This window comes from Rhamphochromis sp. 'chilingali' (genome assembly GCF_963969265.1).
Source record: "Rhamphochromis sp. 'chilingali' genome assembly, chromosome: 4".
Classification (NCBI taxonomy): Eukaryota; Metazoa; Chordata; class Actinopteri; order Cichliformes; family Cichlidae; genus Rhamphochromis; species Rhamphochromis sp. 'chilingali'.
The window spans coordinates 29,253,476-29,280,494 of NC_137948.1; the positions used below are offsets into that span (position 1 = coordinate 29,253,476).

Consider the following 27,019-nt stretch of genomic DNA (forward strand, 5'->3'; position numbering starts at 1 on the left):
CTAGGTTTTCTGGCAATAGACTGTATATAAAAGATGAACTTTAGATGAACTCAATGCTGTCACCGTTAAATCACACACGAATTTCTAGAATTGGTAAGTGAAAGCACTGAGATTCTCGATGCCACATCGCTCGTGTATTGAAGCCATCTGTGGCCATTTTTAGAGGATTAGGGTACAATTAATCACAATGAGATGTATTAATTGTTAGGCAGTTCTATTAAATCTGTTCCAATTTACACCAACACTACAAACACAGTTGCGTTAATCTATTCTATTCTATTCTATTTCATTTACACAGCGCCAAATTACAACAATCAGTCACCTCAAGGTGCTTCATAGTGTAAGGTAGACCCTACAATAATAAATACAGAGAGAAACCCCAAAATCATATGGCCGCCTATGAGAAAGCACTTTGGTGATTATGGGAAGGAAAAACTCCCTTTTAACAGGAAGAAAGCCCCTGGTTCACAAATTATCCCTACAACACCCTGCTTTATCCTCCTTGCTGACTCTAAATGGGAAAATAATTTACAAAAATTAATAGCATGCTGTATGTATGTATGTAGGGTGCTCTAAACATGACTAAAGTTGGCAATATTAGCATGAGAGCGAGAGAGGGATTCACTTATATAGTTTGCACTGTTTATTTGTCTGTTTAGTTGGAATAGTTGAGACCTGCACAGACTCTCTCTTATTTCCTGAATGCCACTTTCACAGCTTTACAAACAAAGTAAAGGTAAAAGTAGAAAAATGTACCCTTCTTAGAACTGCTTCCGTTAAAATGTTTATTTTATGTAAACACGGCCACACCTAATGGCAGTTGGTTAACTTTGGTATTTTCGCAGATTCCTGTAGATTAATTACACTAGTGTACAAAAAGTAGAGTTTTTCTTGCAACTGGTAACTTTTATCCCTGCATCTAGTGTTTTTATATGTTTTCCATTTAGGCTTGGGCGTCATGTTTTTGAGATACACATCACTGATGTTTTTGCACTTTTGAATGTCAATATGTAGTCGAGTGCTAAAAACCTTTACCTTAATAACGGAGTTTTCCATCTGGACTAAATAAGTTTTCTCTTGGGATGTTACAGTGCCACTGAACACGTTCTTTGCTGTTTTCTTTGGAATGTGACACGTTATTAATTTGTAGTTGGAAGGTACATTCACAAGATGTTACAAGCTTTCACCACAAGGTGGCAGCGTTGCAGAGAACAGTGGTAACCCCGTCCAAATTTTTCAAAGTTCATATACTGATGGTAGTGATCAGTATATGCCGCAGGTATTTTTTACGTTTGTTGTTGTTTTTGTTTGTTTTCCTTTTTGTTTTTTACTTTTTTTTAATCGTCTCTGTATGTAATTAAAGTACTGCAACACTCTCTGTTACTGTGTCCTGTGTGGCAACTAATTTCCCAGACTACAAATATATCAATAAAATACATATAATTTTAACTATTTCCCACCAAAATAAATTGTGTTTATCTCGAAAACAAACCAGAAGACGGTATCAGAGATGCATTAAAACATATTTCTGTCAGTTTAGCTCAAAATGAGGTTAGCTAGACAAAAACAGCTTTCAGATTTGGAGTCGGAAAATGAAATTGGTTCAAGTACAGGTGAAAGAATCCCAGTACCAAAAATGCATGTTGACCAGTGTTATTTCAGGACAACATGTTATCAGATTGCAGAGAACAATAATGCACTATTCCATCTGAAACGGACAAATATGTACCCTTGTAGTTGACCAATCTCTAAATTTTTGATAATTATTATTACATTAATTATTATAATTAGTATGAGCATTCCAGCTGGAAGGCCATCCACAGTCTTGAATGAAGCCTCGCCTTGAATTAAAGTGAAATAGGTACCGTGATGATGGTACTTGGTGCTCTCTCTCCCTATCTCTCTCTCCCTTTTTATTTTAATTAGATTTCATAGCACTGGAACAGATTTTAAGCCACCATTTCCATAATACTATAAAACTAAATCTAATTAGGAGTCACACCTTCTGCATTAACTGCCTTTTAACTGAAAAGGTGAGATGAGTGGGAAGCAGCTGATTCTGAGGGTCAATGTATTCCCATCTTAATAACCCGTGTCAAGCATCATATCAGACAGAGTAGCACGAGCTTATCCTCTTCACTTGGCTCGTGAAAAAGCTCAATGAATGTGCTCCTGCCAGTTCCACTCCGTTACACAGTTACCCTTGTTCAAGTGTGTGTATCATAAATCCCAGACGCGACTGTGACATTTATATAGTGACTGCAATTACCGACTCATTATACCACTGCTCCCCAGTGGTGGAAGAAACAATAGGATGACCTGGTCTCTGCTTCCCAGTAGCATCTTAAGCCTAAAATGATCTAAGACTATCAGCTCAGATCATCTCACATTTCAAATGTTTTGGGAAAGAGGGCCCTGACCGGCAAAGGGAGGGCATCTGAAAAACTTGAGGGGTTTGTGTGGTTCACTTTGGTACTTTTATAAAGTAGTCAAAGACTTTGTTGAACTGCAGATGTGTGGGATCAGGAAAACAGGACAAGTTTCACCTGACTTTGAAAAACTCAAAGTTTTTAACATTTGATTTATTGCCTGTAAAAACATGCTCAGGCTAAATAAGTAAGTGGAAACTTTAGGAATGACATTTCACTTTTTTAATGTGACTCTTTTAATTTTACCTTTTGAAATGAAAAAAAAAAGATGTTGAGTCAAACATTTTTTGACTGCCTTGTTTTCGGTTGCCTGTTGTATTTTTATAACCGTCTATGCAGTCCCTGCTGCACTGATGGAAATTTATGCAAACGCTTGGTGATTTTTACATGATGTGAGAAGTGCACTCATACCAATTTCCATACTGACTGCGGTTATATTTGTGGTATTCATTAGGTGGTGGACAATCTTATGTAGTTCTGATTTCTGCAAAATCACATTCCCAGAGGTGAAATTGAAGTCGCATCATAAATACGGATGCTGTGAAAAGCTATTTTGGCGATATGATGCACCCAGATCCACATCATTAATGTAGATCGAGCTCATCGTACTAGCATGTGTCTTTTCTAGGTTTTTCTTCTTTTTGTCTTTTTTGACCTGAAGACTTCCTGTATTTGATTCCTTTGCAGTGAAAAATGCAGACATATTTTAATCGATTGCAGTTGCATAGAAAACCTGTTTCTCTCTCATTGGGCCTGGGATTTAGATGTTGTACTCAGTAAGACTTGAAACTAGAACCTTAGGTTGAAAGTGTTTACTGTGGTCATAGATAGATAGAGGAGAATCAAAGACTTGGTTTCCTGCAGATTTTTAGATGACAGAATGTTCCTTCGCAATCAGAGGAGTCGCCCCCTGCTGGACATCAGAATGAATGGGCACTAAAGCATTGGTTTAATCCAGTGCTGTCAGCGTTAATCTCGTTAAAATGACATTAACACTATAAAAGCATTAATGTGGCAAATCTCCCTTAGCGAGTTAACGCGGATTGCCCCGTGCGTGGGCTGCACAGCGTTAATGTGTTAGCAGGGTTAGCTCGTTAACGCGTTAGCCCCTCGCACGGGCCAATCCACGTTAACTTGCTAACGGAAATTTGCTGCGTTAATGCGGTTATCAGAGTCACAGTCAGAGAGACTTTATTCATCCCCAAGGAGCAATTAAGATAGGTACGATGGCGTTAACGTCATTTTAACAAGATTAACATTTACAGCACTAGTTTAATCTTTATGAACAGGAAGCTAATTTAACCATTTTTTACATTTCGTAATGAGAATAAATTAGCCGGATGCTACCATTTGAAGAAATAGTCAAGGGGTTAGGGTTAGGTTATTCGAATCATAAACATCAACAATGACGTTAAAAATGTTGTTGCATTTACATTTAACAATACTTACGTTTCATGTCTTTAATTTGAATTGTTTAATTAGTATACACAGAAAAAAATTTGTTGTTGGATTTACTTAATTCAATGGTGGACATTTGTTGCACACAGATGTTTTGCTTTGGCAGCAACTTAAACAATTGAGTTAAATTAACACAATTTATTCATGTTCAATAAACCTGTGCAATTTGTGTTGATAAAATGTGACTTAAACATGTTTTGATGAAGTAATTTGAGCTCTTGAAATATTTTAATCCTTCACAATTTTCTCACTTTATCCCAACACCATTCAATAACTTTTACCCAATACTACTTGGTCACTTAAATGCTACATGTTATCTTCAAATTACATTTTGCTATTATATTCTAGTATCAAATACACAATTTTCAAATGGAGGCCTTATAACAGATTGTATTGTTCTCTTCCAAGATGGTTGCTGGCATCCACCAGTAACCTTTCAAAACAAAATGTCTAATTTCACTGCATTGACAGTAGGTAAAGAATTAAACTGACATTACTCCTCCACTGAATCTACATAAATCAACAGTTAAATAATGTCAGTTCTTCCGTGTTCTCTGGAATCAATCACAGCAAAGAAATTAGACTGTTTCTTTTGAAAAATGTTGGGAAAGAACAAATCAAAACATTCTATTTAAGGCCTCTGACGTCAAGATTCAGTTAAACAACAATTATAACTAAACAATTTGAGGTAATGTTAGTTTCCATTAACATTAAATTAGGTTACTGAATTGGCAAACACCTTCCTATTAACATTACCCATTTTACCCCAATAACTAAAGAAATTAGCACTTGCAGGTCAAACCCTTTATTCAAGAGACGCAAAAATAACATTGATACAGTGACTGTCAAAAATTACAGCACTGATCATACTGTGACATCTTGGTTCAAAACAGCACACTTAGAAATATTCAACGTTCTTTACTTCAGCTGAATGAAACTGAAAATACCATTTCACACGACCCATATGGGATATTTAGACTGCATAACTGTTCATGCTACATCTCTTCACTAGTAAAAGAAAGAAAAAATACAAAGAGAAATTTAAAAATGCTGCCAAAATGCTGTACAGAGCAAAAGGAAAAACAAACCACAACAACAAAAACGGCTCATCCTCATGGCAGTTGCAGAGTATATAAAAATGAACCCTGCGATCTGTTCCTGGAATTGAGCTTCAAAAATGCAGCAGAACAAGTGTGAGATTTAAATCTCCTCTCACCTAGAGCTGATCAGCTTGCATGCATAACAGTGAGCTTTCCTTGCAGGAGCAGTTTTGTCTTAGTTGTGAGCTTTTCTTGAGAGCTGAGTTGCATCCAACTCCATTACCACCCTTTGAATCACCTCAAAAGTGTAGCAGAGTTGTGATGGGTAACTCATATTGAAGGAATAAAAAAGGTCCAAACAGCATGGCTACTGCAAAGGTCACGTTATCCAGATCTTGAAGAACTACTATACCCTCGATGATGATGCCAACATCAGAAAAGTCATTGCCTGGTGCATCCTCTGGAGACAGATGTTCATTGTGGTTTTCTCAATCTGTGCAGTGGCCTCAGTCAAGTCCTGGTTAAACACAAAACATTTCTTTAAGATTCCTTTTTAAACTCATCTCTTTTGAATCTACCAGTTCTAATCATCAGAATCAGAATCAGAATCAGAATACTTTATTGATCCCTGGGGGAAATTATGTTAGAGTAATGTTAGAGTAATTTAAACCAATGCAAGCAACATAGTAAATAGCTATAGCCAAAGAGTTGCCTGCCATGCTGCCATTCATGGTCTAACAGAGTTTCTAAGACAGAGTGAAAAACATAACAATTTCAAATGCTTTACATTCGTTTTTGTTAGAAAGACACCGGCCCATCAGAAATCCAGGTTATGTCACTCAGAAGATGTTAGAATTTTGACTTTCAGCCCCACAATTTGGTTAGCTGTTGGTCTTTTTTTTTTCAAACAAAAGCTAATGTAAATATTGGTGGGATTTTCCTTTGTTCACTAGAATGACAAATGTAAAGTTTTTTCACACTGATGTGACCCCTAATATAGGGGGGTGGGGCCTCAAGGGGGGGCGGCCGAGTTCACTACCAGGCCTCATGTGAACTTCAAATTATTAAAGAGGACTACTGGCCCTAACCAGTCCAATGAGGATCAAGTGGATAACTAAATGCATTTTTAAATGTTGCAAAGCCACAATCTACTCATAAAACACTCACCATGAACTCCTGCACCAAGATGTTGCAATTGTCTTTCACACAGATGCGGAGCACTTTGATGAGGGACTCCCTTCGAGCATTAATGTCATCCTAAAGTATTATAACAAAGAAAACAGAGATTTGTGAACTTTTCAGTAGCACAGAAGAAAATGATCCCAGACAAAAACTTAAACCAGTCAACATGCAACACCAGCATCTACAAAGAAATATCAAAAGTTCCTGTTTGACATCAACTTTATGGATATATAGTTTCCAGAACATTTATTTTTTTAAAAAGATAAATTTTTCTCAGTGGGCCAGTAAATGCATAACGAAAATTATGGCATCCTTTCGGTGGAATCAGTACTCACGGGTAATAGTTGACTGTTTCAATGGATGCAGCATAAAAATCTTTTACTGACCTAATGCAATACATATACACTTTGTAGTTAAAGAATTTTAAAGTTCTTACTGTCATCATGGCAGCTACATCCTTTAGCTTTGTGCCCTGTTCCCCCGATCACTTTGCAAACACTTTCAGCAGACTGTCAGAGAGAAACTCAGCTCCGTCAGAAACCTTGACTGTAAAGGCATGGTTGGGATGCACTGGAATGCTGCATTTTATCTGAAATGACATAAAATTATTTTGAAATAACAGCAGGCACTGTGCTTGGTTAATCAGTAATGTTTTGTTGAATAAAAACTGTGTTTCCAGATCTTATGGGATTAAAAAAATCCAAAGATGTTTGTTTCTGATTTGCAACCCAAGAACCCACAAGTTACAACCTCATTTTAGTTCAAGTGTGCATTAATGTGGGTCCAGTAATCACCTTTCTGACAATACATACAGGTTAAACCTATGGCAGATTTTGGATTTCTCAGTTGTATTAATAGGGTGGTCTATTTGAGTATGCATGCACCTAATAATTATAAAAAACCTATTATAATTAAGTTACAGAAACCTTAAGCGAAAATAGAATATACTTTCTTACCATAACACCTTGAACCCACAATCCATCAGCTGACTTCTGGTGAAATGCAGAATAGAGGTCATCTCTCAATGTGCAGCAAAAAAAACAAAAACAAAAACAAAAGGACAGCAGGTGAGGGCAGGAGGGGTAGGGATGTAAGCTAGCATAATGCCACTGATGATATTAGCTAAAGCTGTTCAATGTCCAAAATCTCACTAACACCACGGTGCAGTAAATACACAATGTAACTGAAGAGTCAGTTGGCAAATCTATTCACACAGAAAACCAAATTATGTTGTGAGTGCCTCGTAATTAGGTTTAATGTGATATTACGGCTCTTGTGCCAAAGACAAATTCAAATGAAAAAGCGCCAATTCTTTGACAACAGATAAAACAGCAAATAAGCTAACGGCTCTTTTTTAGCATGTTACATGGCGGCACTCTAGATTTAACTACATTTGGCTGAAATATGGTAAACATTAATTCAAAAAATCAAGACATACCAAAAAACGTAGAGTTGGCTGCTCGACTTGACTGAGATGGATGCCTTTTTTTAAACCACGATCCAAAGCCCGCGAGATGAAATCACGCGTGGTTTCACGAGATTTAACGTTGCTATCTTATTGACTTACTTCACCTGAACATGATATGAACAATTTAATACACCCTTTCTGCATATCATGTAGTTTTTACACTATATAGTTACATTTATCTTTAAAACATGAGGCAATTGTGTTAAATACATGCAAGATGCTTACATAAATCCAAGAGATGGCCAGTCCCTTTTTTTCAGTGTATTTCATTACAAAACTATGTTGTTGATAAATGTGATCTAGCTGCAGTAAAAGGCTGGTAAATGAACCGTGAATGCCTTGCTTGTAATAGCGATTAACAGGGCATGGGTTTGAAAATGGAGCATGATGAAAAGGGCAAGAAAAAGGCTCACCAACTTGCCTCTACGCCTCGGGGGTTAAACTGGAGCAACACACCATGACTGAGAAAATGAAAATAAACTTTACACTACTATAGCGTTGTTGAAGCCCTTGATCATTGCACTCCTTTCTCTAAGGCCAGTAAATGTGTTTTGATTCAGTATGCAAATCAGTCCGTGCAAGTCTCCGACCAGGGTTGGTGCCTGCCATTTCCAATCCTATTCTTCCTGTCATGTTAAGTGCTCCTGCTTTGCTGGATATCTGTTACTTGTGATCATCAGGTTTTTGATCAGCCAAAAGTTTCTGAATGGAATGATTCCAATAATGGTGTAAGGGGAAAAAGGGTGAAGTAACCCTGTAAACTGGTCAACAGGGAAGAGGACCAGATTTATCTGAGCTGCTAAAGCCTTCGCTTCTTCAGCTTTATCTGCTATGACAATTTAAACACTGAAATGTCATTTTAAACATGATATTTAAAAAAAAAAAAAGCTCTAACAGAAGAGACAGGAACACCAGAGAGAACGGCTGCTTTATTGCCAACAATTTCATGGTATAAACCTGGGATCTGTGTGTAACAGCTGCCCAGTCAGATGTGTAGAGTAGAGCAGGGCATTTTTAGCCTGACATCCTATATTAATGAAGTGTCAGCCACTGTGTCACCTGCATAAACGCGCACATGCCTCTCAATTTCATGAAGCACTTGTCCTTTCTGCTGCAGGAAAACCTCACGCAGGCAGCTTTGCGCAACCAACACCGGAAGGTCTGCTTATGATTCTGCATATTCCTGAATTACATTTACTGACACCTGAAGATCATTACTGTGAGAGTTACACAGTAAAAACACATTCCTGAGATTTGCTTGAGAACAATTTAAAAGCTGTATTTTGAGAGAAATTTCAGTGAGTTGGGTCATTTAAAGGAGCGTTTTAAACAGCCAAAACACATCGAATCTGATTTGTGTTGTTGGAGGGTTGCATGTGTGCGTTTCTGCTGACAAAATGGAAGCTTTTGAACGCTTCTCAGTTTTCAATGTGTGTGCGAGAATGTGATGACAAGGCTGAAACAAAATGCTCTCCCCTTTCCACAGATGCTGTACACTCTCAGAAATAGGGGTGCCAAAGTGTACCAAAAAGGGTACAAATGCTTGTCGCTGGGGGTGTTCCTTTTTGAAGGACATTTCTGTACCCTTTAGGCTTGGTACATTTTTGTACCTTATGAAGTTGTACCATCTGAAGTACAATCATGTACTTTCCTAAGACATAAATGTACCTTCAAACTATAGTACAGAAATGTTCCCTTGAAAAGGGTACAATAGGGTACCTATGAGGGTACCCCCCCAGCGACAACCTATTTCGTACCTAAAGAGACAAAAATGTACCCCAATAGTCCAAAATATTTGGTTATTTAACCATTTATTTTCAATAATAGAATCACATCAAAGCATTTAAACAACCACAGGAATACATCCTTGATTACATTCGTATATTTCCATAGGACATGTCAAGAAAAATACATTCATTTAAAAAAAGTAAACAATCACATAAAGACATTAAACACCTGAACACAATGTTTTGACGGATCACACATGGCGTTGAAAAGAGTGATACTTGGAAAAAGCTGCCTGGCAGTCATTTATTCCACAAGTGATGCCGAAATGAGGCTCATGTGCGTGTACTAACCCAACATGTGTAATCATCTTCCTCAGAGTAAATGCCCTTTTTGAACATTTTGAACATTTGTGGAGTGGGGGCATATTTAATAGAGTTGGTTAAGTACCCTGGTGACACTTACTGGCAGGGGTTTGTCTCCCTGGTCTCCTATGTTGACAATGCAGTTCTGAAGAAAGACAAGTGTTTTCTTGAAGTATGCAGGGTAGGTCATGTTGAACACGAAGAAGGTGGAGAATGCTGAGATGTAGGCCTCATCCAGCGAGCAGCATGAGCAAACATCCACTCCTTCAACTGTGACAACACAGCGACACTGTCTTGAGAGGGCAGTTGTCCAACTCTTATCCTTCATTCGAATGGTTGGGTATGGACTCATGGGAGTATTCTGCAGAAGAGGAAGAAAAACATTAGTATACAGCATGTTTAAGCAATATGTGCCAAGTGGATTTTCAACAGATTCCTCAAATTACCTTCTTTTTTTTGCTGCAAAACAAAACTGTCTATTCTGATAACCTGTAAACATGGCCCCTACTCCAAACAAAAAGCTTCTTGACCAATGACTGTTGTGGTAGTGTTTGATAAGCTGCTAAAGTTTGACATAATATTCAAGGGCAAAAGCAATCACCCCTGACAGTGACAGTACCTGTGAAGAAGAATTTCCCTAAGGGGACAATAAAGGTCTATCTATCTATATAAACACCAGACAAAACCCAAGAGCACAGCAGCACTGTGGATTAACAGCAGTGTTTCCCCTACATTAGCTTAGCTGTGATGCTGAACCGCAGCTGAATTCAGCTCCATGCCAACAAAACACAGAAAATGAAACTTGTGGCCAAAGGCTATGCATTGCATCATGCATTTACCTCTCCAAGGATGATGAAATCTTCTATCTTCTCCTTGAAGATGGATGGCAAGAGGAGAAGTGCCCCCTTGAAGTCAATTCCTAGGTCATACAGATGCAAATACACTTCATTAGATTTTGATAGCATGCAAATTCCCATTAACATGCTCTTGACATGGCACTATGGTACATCAATTATCTTTGGAAGAGAGAGCAAATGAATTGTCACAAAATTTACTATTTGTATGAGGTCAAATTAGCACCTGTAATGTCTTCAGCCAGTGCATTCTCTCTTGCCTCCATGTAGACCTTCTTCAGTGGCAAATCCTTGGTCATTTGAAGAACATTTTGAAGAACAGCAGTGAAGTTTTCGCTAAAGCGGCAACAGATGTTGTCTTGGCAGGGATGCATTAAATCAACCTCATCACACAACTGGAAATGAAAAGAGCAGAATAGACAAAAGAATGACATTTTACATTGAGGATTTAAACTTTTGACATGTTTAAAGACACAGACTGGAGATAAATGTAAAGTGCTTTAACCCTTGAACAAAAATTCTAAAGATAATGAACAGATTGATTAATCAGTTAGTACAGAAAATAATAATCAGATTTAGAGACAAAAAAATCATTAGCTGTTTCCCCAATCATCTTAACAATTCTTACCCCTGCAGATGTCCCCAGGAATGGATATCTCTTTAATAGGTCCACAGTACACATTCCTTCAGCTACCTCTCGACGTCTCCATGCAAAGGTTTTTGTCATGCGGTCTTTCACCAGTGCTGTGTCAGGATGTAGCTTCTTGTGCTGATCATTTAGCACCTTGATATGAGCATCAACGGAGGCTGCATCTTCCCCCACAAAGCACGAATCCTTTGTCAAAGCAGATATCAGTATTATCATAAGTAAACTCTGATAAGTTAATGTTACTCGAAATGCGGTAATTTGTACACCAAATGCTTTGAAAAAAATGCAAAAATGTTGAATAGGAATTGCAAGTTGAGCTGACTTTTGTTAAATCAACTGTGAAGTTCCTTTTTCTATGTTAATGTTATCTGTTAACATGTTTCTTTCAATTAATGTTTACTTTTAGCTTTACAGTGAACATAATAAGACTACATATGTTACCTTAGCTCTTAGAGGCTGAGGGTGTGAGGACTTACGAGAGAGGGCTTCAGTCTCTTCAGACAGGAGCTGCTGGATTCCTCTGTGGTCCGATGTTTCTGCGTGCGTCCAAACTTTTCTTTAACCCGGTTCACTTCTTCGTTGCTGATTAGGGGAGCCCGTTCTGCTTTGAACTTTCTCTTGAGTTGGCTGTGCCAGGTGTCCTAGTTGTTTCAAATGTATATAAGTAGTTAATTATGGTTACTTTATATTAATATAATCTATAAAAGAAACAAAAAAGGAGAGGTACTCACATAACCATTTCCGTGTACATCTCTTAAGAAAGGATACTTCACAATCAGGGCTTTGATGACCTGGATGTAGTCTGAGTGGGTTGGGTACCTGTTTCAAACATAAGAAAAACAACCCACAGTACACTGATTACTCTTATCCTTTCCTGGGGGCTTTTCTGTTCTTCAATTCTTCTAATCATATTGTTATTACCGTAAATAGTATGTTGTAGACCAATGTCAAATCAATGTAGCTAAAGTTGATTTTAATTTCTTAAAAATGGGCGTGGACAAACAGCCACACCTCTCCCAAACTTCATTAATTAATTGACTGCAGTCCTGAATTATTAATTTACTCTTGAGCAAATTCGAAAATGAACACTTTGGATATCATAGTCCAGACAAGGTCTGGAGACACAGGATGTATGGTTTTACCACTATTGCCAGTTCATTGGAACCGTGTGTCACGCCAGACTCGAACGCTGGTCTCCAGATTGGGAGGCAGATGGGCTAAGCATTTGTTCTCTGCCTCTCTTACAACAGCAATATTAATATTAAGAAATTAATGTAATTATTCAGAAAGGAACCCTTACATTGTGTACTGTGACAGCATTTCATAAAGACTCCCAATTAGTTTGTTTCGGTACTTCTGTTCTTTCTGGACTGGTTCTTTGAGATCCAAGCGACTCTGGACATCTTGTGGGAATTTTGGAATGGAAATAACTGCAGGCAGTCTACGGCAAGAAGGTATAGAACTGCAATACAGTAGGAAAACAGCATTAACTAGCCATTTTGCAAGCACTTAAATGCATATGCAAATTTAGACATTTATCACAACCTACCTCTGGTTTGCTTGGGACACTGGACCTTCAACTGTACCTTCAAATGGGTCGACCGGTTGTAAAGTGATGATGACTTCCTTGTAGCGGTTTGTGAAGTCTCTGAACTTCAGCTGCTTTTTGAAAGACTTGTCAAAAAGATATGCAACCATGGTCTCCGTGAGTCCACAGTCTACCGTCTCTCCATCTACATCGTTATCTGAAATATAAAGTACAGTATGAAATAAAAATAAAACCATTTTCAAATTTAGTTTTAAAGTGACATTATGGTCAATACATAATAATAATAATAATAATAATAATAATAATAATAATAATAATAATAATGATAATAAGCTATCATTGTGAATCTGTCTATATTCCCCAAAAGGAAGTTACAATTAATTCTCTTGATTAATTGTTAATATAAATTAACTGGTAATATAAAAATGTAAGTAAGTGTCCCTGCGCAGAGCTTACAGCTCTCATATTCGAAAATCCGACTAAGTAGGTGGAATGGTACAAATGTGTACCTTCCATTGTTTAAAATCCCTTTGAGCGGGAAACAAGTTAGATGCGATAAATTTTGCTTAGAAAACGATTTTGTTAATAGCTATATTTACATACTAGCATGTTTTGAGAAATTATTGATTTTTTTTACATTGTTGTACACGGTTCGTCACTATTTATTGATAAAACACTCGAATACCGCAGGCAGACAGACATTGAACATTCCACCAACAGTCTAAATAGTCCACATTTGTACCTTTCTTTGTTTAAAACTTAGTTAACTGCTATCTTTCGCCCATGTTAAATCTAGCTCTTCGGACTTTTGCTAACTCTACTGTAAAATTACACGTTGTAATTTTTATAAAAACACAAAATCACACCCGACTTACCTCTAAATCTTTGCGCCTCGTCGTCTGACACATCAATGCCTTCTTCCATCAACCTTTTAAGGAGCTCCTCCGTGGATAACCCCCTGAGAGTCATTTTCTGCGTCAACGCTAGTCAGCGCGGAGGCGGAGCACTCATCGCTGCTGCCTTTTCGGCCTTTGGGATTAATGCGCGTTGCGAACTTGACACATGAAAATACAACATTGTGGTATTAATGCGCAGTTGTTTAGAAACCGTTATGCTGTCTTGGCGAACTATATTTGTAACTTACAAAATGTAGTCACCGTAACATAAAAATCTGCTTGACATTTTAACTTCCAAAGAACCTCGGTTTAACTTGATGTTGCAAATTCCATAAAAACATCACAATTAATGAACAATTCTAGGATGTAGTAAAAGCAAAAAAGTAAATGGCCAAACATAACAGTAAAATGATTTCACGTTTTTGAAAGATTTAAAACATTAAAAAATTATAACTGGAACTTAATAAAATGGAAATGGACCAGTTTTTTTAACATCATTTGGTTGTGCCTGCATGTCATTGTGTGTGTGTTTTTTAATATAATTTAACATAACTTACACAAAGGTAGGTTACAGATATTCTTTGCATCATAGGATAATTTACGTAGAGAGGAGAGGACCAACAGATTTGATTATAACATGTAGCTTTTATGAGCACACTCACATCTCATATGAATTTTACAATTAACCAGGCCCATCCAGATTTTCCCATGCTGACCCATTACCACGTTCTGCCACTGTCACTGCAGTACAGGTCAAAATGGTACAGATTTGTACTTTATTTCAAATTGTACCTTTAAAGGGGCGTTTCTGGACTTTTAAAGACCAGTATTGTACTTTTAAGGGAACATTTTAAAAAAATGTACCTATAGGTACAAAAATGTTCTTCTCCGTACCTCTATTTCTGAGAGTGTATCTTAAGATGAAAGCGTGGGGGCTTGCAAGCATCAATTACAAAACGGGATGGAAAAGAAGCAGCATTCAGACTGACAGGGATGTCAGTAAAAATGTACTGTTTGGCAATTCAAGAGAAACTTTGAGTATTAATTTGGCTCACCTGTAGAGTTCAGAAGAATATATAATAGAGTACTGTGCAAAAGTCTTGAGTCACCCCCCATTTCATTTTATTTTGCTTCCAAGGAGTCAGACTTTCTTGTCATTTTTAAAGCAGCCTTAAGCAACACTTCTCCAAACTTTCTGAAGGTCTCTAATTGGACATTTGTTGTGGCAGATCGCTGCCCCTCCCTGAGCATGCTCTGCATGAGGGTTCTTCCTGTTAAAAGGGAGTTTTTGCAGAGCCCGCGGGCACATCACTGCAACCCCCTCTGGCCTCTGCTCCGTGGCTGCTGGGTGACCTCTCGTTTGGGGCTCTCCTCAGCTCTTCCCAGGAGGGTGGCACGGTTGCCCCCCCTGGTGGTCCTCCTCGGGTCCTCGTATTCTGGGACCTCTGGATGTCTGGGGCCTGGATCTCCTCCATACCTGCTTCATGCCCTGGGGGACGGGGCTATGGCTCGCCACACTCCCTAGCAGATCGTTACATGGAGAAACCTTTTGAATACAAGCGTGCTGATCCACACAGGTGTACACACGGGTGTTCACAGACACAAACTACACCTTTCTTGGCTGCTACCTCAAAGCACATTGTGCGCTGTCGATCTTGCGTACTGCACAATAACATGTAATATTTAGTATCTACTGTTATCTACTGTTAGCTAGTTTATTGTGATGGTGCTGTATTTATTATGTTGCTCTTTTTTGTTTGTTTTCTCTTCTGTTTTTTCTTATCTCCATACAGGTGATCTAGGTGCTTTGTTTGTTTGTTTGTTTTTTTCTTCCCCCCTTTCTCACCATCTCTTCTCCCCTCTATTTTTCTTTCTCTCCCTCTCTTTCTTTCATTCTTTCTCCCTGTCCTATCCCCCAGTCATGTCTGTCCCGTCTGTAACAACCGAAAATAAAATAAAATAAATACATAATTATAATAAAGGTCAATCAAATGGACCAATATGGTAAGGCCATGATGATCCAATTGGTAAAGTAAATCCGCTTGGCATCTTTCTTGGCCTTCAGACAACAATTCTGAAGGCTAAAGATCCAAACGGGACACAAAAAAGAAAAAAAGAAAAGAAAAGGGGAGTTTTTCCTTCCAACTGTCGCCAAAGTGCTTGCTCATAGGGAAATGTCTGATGGGGTTTCTCTGTATTATCAGGTCTTTACCTTACAATATTAGGCAACTTAAGGCAACTGTTGTTCTGATTTGGTGCTATATAAATAAAACTGAATTGAATTGAATCAAAATGCTTTAATGTTTATGGTTGTCTGCACTTTGTTTAAAAGTTAAAAAAAAGAACACATTTTAAATTGTATTTTCAGGCACTTTGTGACTGGCAGCTTCTTGCAAAAACACTTGCTCCCGAAGCTTTAGCTGAATCTACCGAAAACACAACAAGGATTAAAAAACTCTCTACATCAAATAAACTGAGTGGATAAACAGTCTCAGTGGAAGTGTGGCTGCAGAGAAGCCATTCTTAAGGAAGACTGAAAATAATCACCAATAGATCTTATAATGAATCCATATTTGAAATTTTTCCTTTAAATTTCTGTTAGTATGGATGAAGGAAGTCAGGAGAAGGATTACCAGCACCAGAGATTTATAGCACCCGTTGGGGATCTGCCCTGAAATACCATCTGGAAAGGATCTAGTTGGCAGCAACTTCATCTTTTCCACAAAACAGTAATTTCAAATACACTGCCAATGCAGTGAAAGCATACCTGGATTAAAAAATACACACTAAAAGGAACAATATCAGTCATGGATTGGCCTCCCCAGTCTCCAACAATACAGAAGCAGTATGAGGTCATCTTGACTGAGAACCAGCCAACATCCGAAGAACAGCTTTGAATGTGCTTCAAGAAGCCTGGAGAAGTTTTCCTGAAGTTTTCTTAAAGAAATTAGAAGAAAGCTTGTCCAAGACAGTCCAGCGTGGGCTGAAGAATGAAGATGGTCATACCAAATATTGACTTTCAAGCATTTGTTTTGCCATATATTATACAGTATTTCAATAAATGCTTCCATAATCTCAGCACCTGAGCAGAATGTCAGTGCACTTTGTAACCTTCAACTTGTTTATTTGTTTAGTAGGTGCAGGAGAACTGGCAGGCCAAACAGTTGTGCTCCTAATTTTTTGGCACTCCAAAATCTCACTTCATCAAAGTACACAGATGATAGCAGCCAGCTGTCTTATTCGCCATTTGGAATAGGTTGCTTCTCAAGAACTCACTTCAGAGGTAAATAACAGTAGTTGAGGAGCTTCATAAATAGATTTTCTTACATTTTCACTCCCATTAAGATTGAGTGGGAACATCTGTGTCTGGCAGATGCTAGGTTTTAATTCTGTGTGTGAAACATAAATGTTGTGATGTGTTCTCAGTACGGGATGAGTGGTCGACCTTGAAGCACAAACACTCTGACTGACTGTCGAAATGCGTATCACGTGGATTTCCCTGCGGTCTCTATTGGAATGTGAGATCATGCTCAGTAGTGTCTGCTTCATCATAACTTCGGGCTTGACTTCTCATGCAATAAATCTGTGAATCATGCAGTGAACCCTGAAGTGATCAATGTAGGTCACATCAAGATGGTCAGTATCTTGTCCTGTCCATAAAACAGCACAGGATATAAAGTGCATATGAGCTGACCTAATTAAACAAGTTTTTTTGTTTTCCAGAAAAAATATACTTATTCAAGAACATTGTACATATTATGTATTTAAATGGTTCTAACCTGTTACTGTAATGCACATTAGTTGTTGTTTTTTTTTTTAATCTATCATTCCTTTTATGCCTAAATGGTATCAATATCAACAATGAAGGTAGCAAACATAGTTTTAATTAGCTCTTTATGGCATTATTATCAGATCAAGCTATTGACCTTGAAGGTAAAACCAAAGCTCAAATGTATCATGACATTTGACCTTTTTAATGTAGTACTTTCTACAAGTTGACAATAGACGAGGCTTTTTGTCAATTTTTGACCAATAAATCAGTAAATTGGAGACCTTGAAGACCGTGGTTAATGTAAGCCAAATTTTATGGATTGTTGGCATAACCCTAAACTACACCCCAATATAGTTTTATTTACATAGACTCCCTCAAGTCCACCATCAGGGCAGGGCCTTTCTCTGTGGAATTTGCATATTCTCCCCATTCTCTCCAGGTACTCCAGCTTCCTCCCAAGGTCCAAACATGTGCCCTTTAGGTTAATTTGTGATTCTAACTTGCCCATAGGTGTGAATGTGAGTGTGAATGGTTGTTTTTTTTCTCTGTGTTAGCCCTGCGTGAGACTGCTGACCTGTCCAGGATGTACCCCACCTTTCTCCCTGTGGTAGTTGCCATAGGCTCCAGCACCCCTGCAGCTCTGATAAGAATTACTGTATAAATACTACAGTTGCAGTTTATCACACCATCCAGCACTGGAACTGCTCCCTCTTTCTTATTCCATCATCCACACTGCTCCGTCTCAGTCTGCAGACCCTTACCTCCTCAGCTCTGCGCCTCAAGCATTCTGCTCTGAATTTCACTCTACTTTCTCAGATTAGTGCTCCTTTGGAACCAGCTCATCCCAGTTCTTCACTCATTCCTCATTCACCTCTATAACCCATCTGTGACCTGTTCACCCTGCAGTAATTACTCATCTTTTATCTGACTACAGTCTAGTCTAGCATATCTGACTAGCTCTTGCTCACATTATAGCAGCCTTCACATGTATGAGTGTAAAGAAAATGTGTTGCTAGGGAACCATGCAATATGCATCATGGTTGGTTATATATTAATTCAGAATTTGGTTGGTTATGTTTTTCATTGTTGTTTAATGTCTAGCTTTTTTAGCATTTGAACCTTGAAATTAAAACTCCATGTCCCATATCCCTTGTCACAAGAGGATTTTCCTTTCCAGTGAGTTTGATTTTATCTCAGACAAGCCCCCAATTTATGTCCTATCCATTCATGTTACATGAAAAAGGCATCCACATTTGTTGTTTATGCCCAATTCTAAGCCTACTACCAGAATGTTTCAGTGGAACATCTGATCTACGGTCTTCAGACCACAGAACATTTTTCCAGTCATTTATTGTCAAGTTTTCATGAGCCCATGTGAATTTTACCAACTGTTTCTCGTTCTTGGTTGACAGGAGTTTCTTTCTTTTTCTTCCCCATTCTGATGCTTACTTTGAACTTCAGTATATTACCTAAAATCTGAGCTCCTGCCAAGTGATTAGATATTTCCATTATTGAGCAGTTGAACAGGTGTACCTAATGAAGTGGCTGATGACTGTATATGAGAAACTAACTACAATTTTCAGGAAGTAAGCATTAATTTTACAAGATACTCAATGTAATATTTAACAGAATTTATTCCACTGCTTTTTTTTACCATTTAAATCACTAAGATTAAGGTACCACAGCACAAACTTTTATTATATACAGGAGGTGTAAAGCATCCTGGGCTGTGCATTTTTACAATAGTGGAGGCTGAGAGTCAAAGCTATTTATCAGCAAGGCAAGATAATCTTAGTGTGCGTGCCTGTCTCCACTGATGGTTTGATTGGTGTCACATTGGATTGTGCAACTTCCTGAAAGGTTAGAAGTTGTGACGTCAAAGGAGTCAGCAGGATAATCTCAGTTATTATGTTTGAAAGCCCATTTTCACATAATCTTTTGTTCTGCACATATTTATAACTGGGAGACATCAGTCAGATCCATGTCCATGAGCTCATGCGATGTAGTCATTCAAAACTGCAAGGATCATAAAACTGAAAACCGTGTGGAGTCACCCATCACCACAAACAGATGTTTTTTTGCTTAAATGCCGCATGACTCCTGACTGCAGCTTCTAGCTATCAGTGTAAAGAGATTACAAATCACTATGAAAAATCTGATACAAATATGTTTCATATGGAAGGGTAAGCTGAAATTTGAAAATATACCCTCACCCAATATACCCTCTGCAGTGTGAGCTGTGCAAAGGAAGATAATAATAGCTATAGGGGGGGGGGAATCAAGACTGCAAAGCATTAATGGTGATGAATGAGACTAATTGTCAGGATGAGGTCGTGGACGAAAGAAGGAGGACCCAAACGCTGGACTCACAGGTAGGTGAAGATTGGTGTTTTATTGTCAACGGAGTGAACAAACAGAACAGAAGTAGGAAACGGCTGGCCGGCTGGACGACTGACTGAATGGATGAATGAAAGACTGACTGACAACTGACCGGCTGACCTGACGGAACTGAACAGAGGACAACCTAACAGCGGCGAGAACAACATCACAATAACATCAATGACACGACATTGGACTGGTTGAACTGAGGGACATAAATACACAGGCTGAGTGATGAGAGATTAGAACCTGGTGAGTACACAGCTGAACATAATGACCTAATGATAAACGGGAAGAGGACGGAACATAATGCACATGGACCAAGGCTAACACAATAAAACAGGAGGTGAAGCAGACAGAATATAAACAGTGAACATGAACTAAGAATACTGGGTCAAAGACCCAGAAACCCTGACACTAATATGGCTTCATATACATTCATCACTGTCCATGTAGTCAGAACTAAATTTGATTAATGTCAAAGATACCTCATAAGGTCCACACAATGATAATAACTTTTTGAAAACTTAAAATACTTCAAAGGAATAAAAGTGAACATTTTGCAACCAGTAAACACTCAAAAATCCCAAAGCAAAAACATATTAAACATTTTTATTACTTGAAATCTTTACAATAATCCTCCAGGCAGCAGGTACATCATGTACTTGCTTTTGTTTTTTTTAACCAAAACTCTTAAAGAAATTTTAGTGCATTTGCGCAGTACTGATATTTTCAGAAATAGTACCATCGCTTTCTGATGATGAGTTATTAGGCATAAAAAACTGAATAACATGTATATATAAAATATAATATATTCAGTAAAATGAGAGTCTTGATTCTCTATATATGACACAAGCAACAACTTTAGGCCTTGTGCAAGGCACTTTATACCCGGTCAGTGGCATCCTATACAGGACTGAGTTAATTCATCACTGTTATGTCTTTACAAATGGCCACATCAAAGTGAGGACAACTCCAGAACAAGGGAAAAGGTCATAGAGACAAAGCCTTGGCATCCTCCTCATTTAGGTTGCGGGCGTTCACTGGTGGCTACATTAAACACTGGCAGGTTTTTTTTTTCTTTAACTGTGGCGTCTTAAAAAGTCACACTGCAGCATTGTCAAATAACCAGTTAATTCAGCTTTTTTTTTAAAAACTATGTGAAAAAATTATTTGGACATGCCTTCCTTTAATTGTGACTTTATTAATATCTTGTGTGAGCCGTTATATCTGTGACAAGCTCCAACAAAAAAGTCCCATTTCTGATTAGATAACAGGGGTCTCTTTTTACCTAATTATATCTATTTTGTATAATAACCGCTGTAGCAGTTTTCTGCCAGGTGAATGCAATTATGTTCAGCTGAATCAAGGTAATGAATATTTTTTATTAGAGCCTTTATTTATTCAGAAAGGTGAACAATGAAAGCAATTTCTTTCTTTTTTTTCCTTTTCTTTTTTTAAGAGTGCTTTCTCCAGAGAGTCAATTCAGCCGTAATCTCCATTACGCAGTTATTTACCAAAGGACTAACAACTGACGGTTAGCAGAGATAAATGCTTGATAATCACACCATGACCTTGTCATTGTAGCTGTTAATGTGCAATAGAAGCGATTGCCTGACTGATTTGTGAAGCGCTGGAAAGTATCGCCTTTTATGGTTAGGTGGTTGGAGCAAGAGAACTAGGATGAGAAATCGAGATGGACACGAGGTAAAACGGCATATGTATTTATTTAGGTGGAATATTATTTCACCTGCAGATGAGGAGCCAGATACCTCTACTCATTATCATCTCAGGCCTATTCAACTGTAGTTAATGTAGGTAACTGAAATATGAGTACCCTTAAACTGTTTTGATTTAAAATATAGGATAAGCTGACGCATGATCTCATCTTCTATAAGCCAAGCAGATGGTCTGATTTAGTCCAGCAAATTAAGCATGAGTGACAATTATACACAAATCTGAATCAATCAAAATAAACAGAGCTCATCTGGCCGAATTTGACTCCCAGACTAAATATTTCTCTTCTGTCTTTTGTTGCTGCGTCACACGTCACTCACCAGCCTCTCCATGATGTGCTGTGAAGTTTTCCTTTCCAAACTGACAGTTCAAATAAATGCAAAAGTGAACGTAGATGAATTTATTAATATCAAATTATACTGGGGTAGTTTCTCAATGTTCAAATGGAGCCGAATATTTTTTTCCAATGTCCAGCACAGGCCACAAATAAGCAAGTTCAGCAGACAGTGAAGGAGCTGGAGGACAAGAAGTCAAGCGTGACAGCAGTTATTCTAATTCGAGCTTTAATGAAAGGAAAACAAATTGCTTAGCAAGGAAACAAAGCCACTGGTTAAAAAGGACCCTGAAGCAAAATTTTTAATTTCCATCTTTGGAGAATGTGTTTACATTTTGGACAAGAGTGTGTTGAAGAGAGGGGGGTAGTTGATAGTTGAATGGTCACTAAAAGTCTTCAGCATATATGGAGCTAAAGCCGATAAGGATTAAGTCCAGCTTTAACCTTTGTGGCGCTTTAGCCTCGGTCCTCTTGTGCATTTTAGGCTCTGCTAATAATTCTGCTGCTTTGCTTCTCTGCACACTCCTTCACTCCGAAAATGGTAATCGCACGCTGCTTTGGTGTGGAGCAATTTTAGAAGCCACGCCATCCATCTGCTTGCACTTCAAGCCATTCGTTCCTCTTTTTTGTGTGTGTGCGGAAAAACCTGAGGAGCTTGTGACGAAACCAGTCTTGGAGAACTTGATAAGGTGTAAAAAAACAACAACAACAAACAAAAAAAACCCCCACACTTTTCTTTTCCACTGGATTAGAGAGAACATGCAGAGAGGTCACTTATCAGTGTTTATCCTCTTCGGTGTTCAGCTTGAGCCAAATTGATGACTTGACTGATAATAGCACAACTGAGCTTTTGTTGTAACAATTTCAACACAACCGTGATCATCTTTTTATATATGAAAAACCAGCTTAGAACGTGTTTAACATTACGATGAATATGGAAAATACATGTTTTAATGATAATGAACATTTCTGAGATTCAGAGATGGCATGAAGCAAATCTCTGTATTTGTGTTCCAGCGCCTTAATAAAACAGAGTTTCAGTTGTGTGTGGGTCTATTTCTGTGTGTGTGTGTGTGTGTGTGTGTGTGTGTGTGTGTGTGTGTGTGTGTGTGTGTGTGTGTGTGTGTGTGTGTGTGTGTGTGTGACCTAACAAAACGTAAAGCGAACTAAGTTTATTTTAATAGCCAACAATTACACCTGCAGATAAACACAATAGCATTGTTTTACAAAGGGTCAAAAGTAGAGTTGGATCCCTTCTTGTATTAACTGAGCATCAGGATACTCACAAAGAATACACAAAGAATAATCTCAAGACAGTCTCTCAAATAACAAAGCAAAGGGCTTGACTATAAACAGAGCTACATGAGAAACAGTGCCTCACAAGCTGAGTAACTTCCCCTTTATTGTTAGAAGTAGAATAAATAGTATTAGTAGAATAAATGGTAGAATAAAGCAATTCTTGAACACAAACGTTCCTCTCCACCATAAGAGAAATAAGCAAGTACAGAATTTGCTGTATAATACATCAAGAATCCAGTCGTGGTCTCAGAGTGGAAGTAATGTCGCACTACTAGAAGGAAAACAAAGCCAAATGCTTACGTTGGGCTAAAGTTCAATTCATGCTTTCATATTTACATGTCTGCAAGGAACTGTAAGGGGTCATTTTGCTTTCTCTTTGAGTCCATGCACACGTCTCTGCATGCAGCCTGAAAATATTAAGCACATAGTGGGATTACACTCCAAGCAGGCCGACTGCACGGTCACCAAGAACACATAGATGATTGAGAAAATTTGGCCTTAATCCACATTTTTGTAATTCATTTGTTAAAGAGTTGTAATTAAAGTAGTTGCTGCCAAGCAAGTTTGACTTTTAAATATTAACCACTGTGCTTGAGATAGGGTGTCAACAAAATACAGTTGTGGGCTTTTTCTTAGCACCTGGCACACCTCTCTGCATCTGTGATGAGATGCTATAATTTCTTGGTCAGACTTCCAAAAGAGCATCCACAGGAGCCCCGTGGATGTTTTGTGTTTTTCCTTGTTAAATGAGAGGGGCAATGCAACAGATCTACTATAGCAGACCTGGAGCAAGGTTGTAAATGGAATCTACATTCAAAGTCACCTCACACGTCTGTGAAAACCATGAACTGACCTCCACAAATACATTTCACAGTGGATAGCCGGGGAAAAGGTCCCAGTCTAGTTATTGGGAAGGAATAAGGAATTCTGGCAGCAACAGAAGAAGAAGGGCCAATAAGAGGGGAAGAACATAACTAAGAATGATACCTCAGCGTATCAAAACTACAGTGAAACATGGCGGGGGGAATATTCAGGTCTGGGGGGTGTTTTACCTTCACTGGTGTTGGTTACCTTTACTGAATTAGCTCCACACTGGCCGTGGTGAAATAGCACTTCATTTTTCAGAGACATACTGCACTGTTGGTAGGGAAACCGACTCCAAACACACTTCAAAGCTTTGCATGAACTACTTGAAGGCCAAAGCGGTTATAGAATTTCCTCCACAGCCACCTGATCTCAACCCCACTCACTATTTGTCGGGAGATTTGAAGCCTGACAAAACCAAACATTCCTGGCATGAAGTTCTTTGGAGCGTTGTCAGATCATGTGAGAGAATATGTGCTGTGGGGGGGAAGCTGTGGAGTGCAAAAGGATTAATTCCTTGATGAATAATAAAAACTCAGCAAGCTTAAATGATAATAATAATAATGACCAAATACAGTTTTTAGAAAGTCGCTGCTTTCAAAAGCGCAGTCTAACACACGGATATGCAGAATTAGAAGAAGAAGAACAGGTAAAAGTCTAGATAGTTAACATTCAGTTGCTCAAACATCCATTTACGTCTAATCCTTCTTTGGACTTCTCATCAGCAGTTTCTGCAAATTGTTTTGACCCCAATCCAACACCTTTGTTTACCCTGAGCTTCCTATAATTGAAACTTAATCATGAGCATGTCCAGAAACTCTTGTGATTAATGAGAAATGAATATAGAGAGATTATTTTGGAGTCAAGGTACAAAAGGGACTGATATACTGAGCTGTGGATGGCTTTTAAGTCTTACCCCCACTGTAGTAAAATTGGAGCCATGACCCACATTTCAAACAATTTAGCAGCGAGATTAAGTACTGGTGTACTTCAAAGGAAGTGAAGAATGCGTGGCCGTGGTGCCTTGAGCATTGTGCACCGGTGCACCTCAAAGTTGGTGGCTACCTACCCCTCACATTTCTGCGCGAACAGTGAGTTAGCGGGCACTGGGGTTTATTTTAACATGGAAGAATGCCTTCTGTGTTGCGACACTGATATCCTTGGCTGATAGTTTTGGTATATTTTCTGAGCTGTCTGATTATTGCTTCTCACTGATCCCCATTTTCAGTTTGTCCTTCTTCTAGACAGCCAATCTGTTGCTTTTACTCAGTCTGATATCTTATTTGCTTTCCCATCAATCAGATTTCACTTGATTCCTTTTCAGCTTTTTCTCCCTTCACGTCCCCCTGCATCTTTCCTCGCTGGACAACACAATCCTTATTTATTGCTTATTATTACTTACTGTCTAATGCGGGCATTTGTTTGATGTGAAAATTGGCGGAATCAAGGATGATTGAGAAGAAAGTGCTGGTGTGGTGTATGTGTGCATTTGTGCAGGCATGTGTGTGTGTGGAAGAGTGACTGAAAGCAACCAATAGAAATTGCAGTGTGTCATGTTGTTCCAGAATGGCGCTCGGTCAGATCTAGGGATGCTGTCACATCCTGTCCTCATCATCACTGGTCAGACTTTGTGTGCCAGCGAGATCTGCAAGATATTGCAGATGTAAATACTTCACCATCCTAACTATAACTTTTTCTATTGTCCTGAGCAGAGTTAGGGATAAAAGCGAAGCAACTCAGTAGGTAGAATACTTTTTGCTTTTACTAGTGACATGAACCCTGAGTTTAATAACTCTGGACAACTACATGAAAGATGGAAATAACTTCAATCAGTTTGTTCCTGGTGATGTCGTGTCACATTTCTGTTTTGATTAGTGCTTTTTCTTAAAAAATAAAAATGTTGTAGGGTCTCAAAAGACCCCAGTCAAAACGATCCAATTCTTCCATTGCAGTTTTAAGAAATGCAATTATTTCATCAGTTAATATTTGCTATAGATCCTAAATTAAGTGGAGTTATCATCTGAATTTCAGGAGCAGGACCACTCCTCCTTCAGACTATAAATGCTCCCTTCTCCAATACCCGCTGTGCTCATTTCCATGCCCCACCCTTCCCCCCTTTTCTTTCCCTCTCTTCTCTCCTCCTCCCTTCTTTCATTCACCTCTCATTAGTACATGGGGTTCTGCCCAGCCCGTGAGCCGTTGCCACTCCCCTTCGAAGCCTTCTCCAAACCGCGGCACCAGGTCATACTCCCTCATCCCTCTCCGCTTATCATTCAGAGGATGTGGTCCCAGCTAGTGAAATTAAGTAATCATCATCATTATTATGATCTGGAAGGGGAACTCCCATGATTTAAAGTTATCAGAATGTTGGAGATGCACCAGATCTACCAAAGATGACTGACTCGTGCCCTGGACGTACCACACATGAAAAAACAGAGCTGGTGCTTCTGCACTGTAAAGCCCAGACTTCACTTCACCCCTACTAGGAGTGAAGTGCTGACGTGACTGTCCAACAGTCAGCTGGAAAATTGACTTGAAAAAGATGTTTTGCTCCCAAAAAACAGATAAAAAAGGTAGAAACTGTCTACTCCTCCATTTGATCAGTTAACGTTTGCTATAGATTCTTGATTAAAGTAAGTACTCATCATCATTGTCACATATTAGCATGCCCTGAACATAGCATGAGGCACGTGTTTGTACTGCTTGTGGTTTGTTTTTAGCTGTATTTCTTGGCACAATGGTGGATGCTGGTCTCCACCTGGGCTGTTCTTCATCAAAGATTTGATTCATAGATTTGCAGATGATGTGGCTCGGTGTGCTCATCTCTTCATCAAGAGATGAGCAGCTGAGTGTGAAGCAGTGGGAATGAGAATTAGCACCTCCAAGTCAGAGGCCATGGTTCTCAACTGGCAAATGTTTAAACTCCTCTACTCTGGCTAGTGACTGAAAGAACTGCATAAATTAGCTTCTCTGTCTCAGAGTAGAGCCACTACTCCCCACATCAAAACTGACTGTTTCT

The 27,019-nt window shown here is 38.6% G+C and overlaps 1 protein-coding gene and 1 long non-coding RNA gene across 3 annotated transcripts; both read right to left on the reverse strand.

The window, feature by feature from the left end:
- Positions 1-5,003: 5,003 nt before the first annotated feature.
- On the reverse strand, positions 5,004-7,474 carry LOC308395280. 2 transcript variants are annotated; one of them, XR_013971366.1, is made up of 4 exons: positions 7,066-7,474; positions 6,546-6,698; positions 6,095-6,184; positions 5,004-5,444 (listed from the first exon to the last, which is right to left on the reverse strand). It is a non-coding gene; the product is annotated as an uncharacterized lncRNA (long non-coding RNA). The 2 variants fall into 2 exon arrangements; XR_013971367.1 differs by lacking the exon at positions 7,066-7,474 and having other exon boundaries at positions 6,546-6,781.
- A 2,056-nt stretch (positions 7,475-9,530) lies between these two features.
- Positions 9,531-13,695, reverse strand: LOC308395822 (sterile alpha motif domain-containing protein 3-like). The gene is made up of 9 exons (XM_080880811.1): positions 13,595-13,695; positions 12,720-12,915; positions 12,471-12,632; positions 11,902-11,989; positions 11,647-11,811; positions 11,150-11,356; positions 10,748-10,916; positions 10,507-10,586; positions 9,531-10,028 (listed from the first exon to the last, which is right to left on the reverse strand). Exons 1-9 carry the CDS (start codon positions 13,686-13,688, stop codon positions 9,732-9,734), a joined length of 1,458 nt encoding a protein of 485 aa, XP_080736937.1. The 5' UTR covers positions 13,689-13,695; the 3' UTR covers positions 9,531-9,731.
- Positions 13,696-27,019: the final 13,324 nt, after the last annotated feature.

Excerpts from the sequence above, each read along its gene's own strand:
- LOC308395822 (XM_080880811.1), bottom strand. The coding sequence starts at position 13,688 with ATGACTCTCAGGGGGTTATCCACGGAGGAGCTCCTTAAAAGGTTGATG. Across the intron at positions 11,812-11,901 it reads ATGTACACGGAAATGGTTAT|GACACCTGGCACAGCCAACT; the intron begins GTGAGTACCTCT and ends TGAAACAACTAG. Across the intron at positions 10,029-10,506 it reads ATTTCATCATCCTTGGAGAG|AATACTCCCATGAGTCCATA; the intron begins GTAAATGCATGA and ends CCTCTTCTGCAG.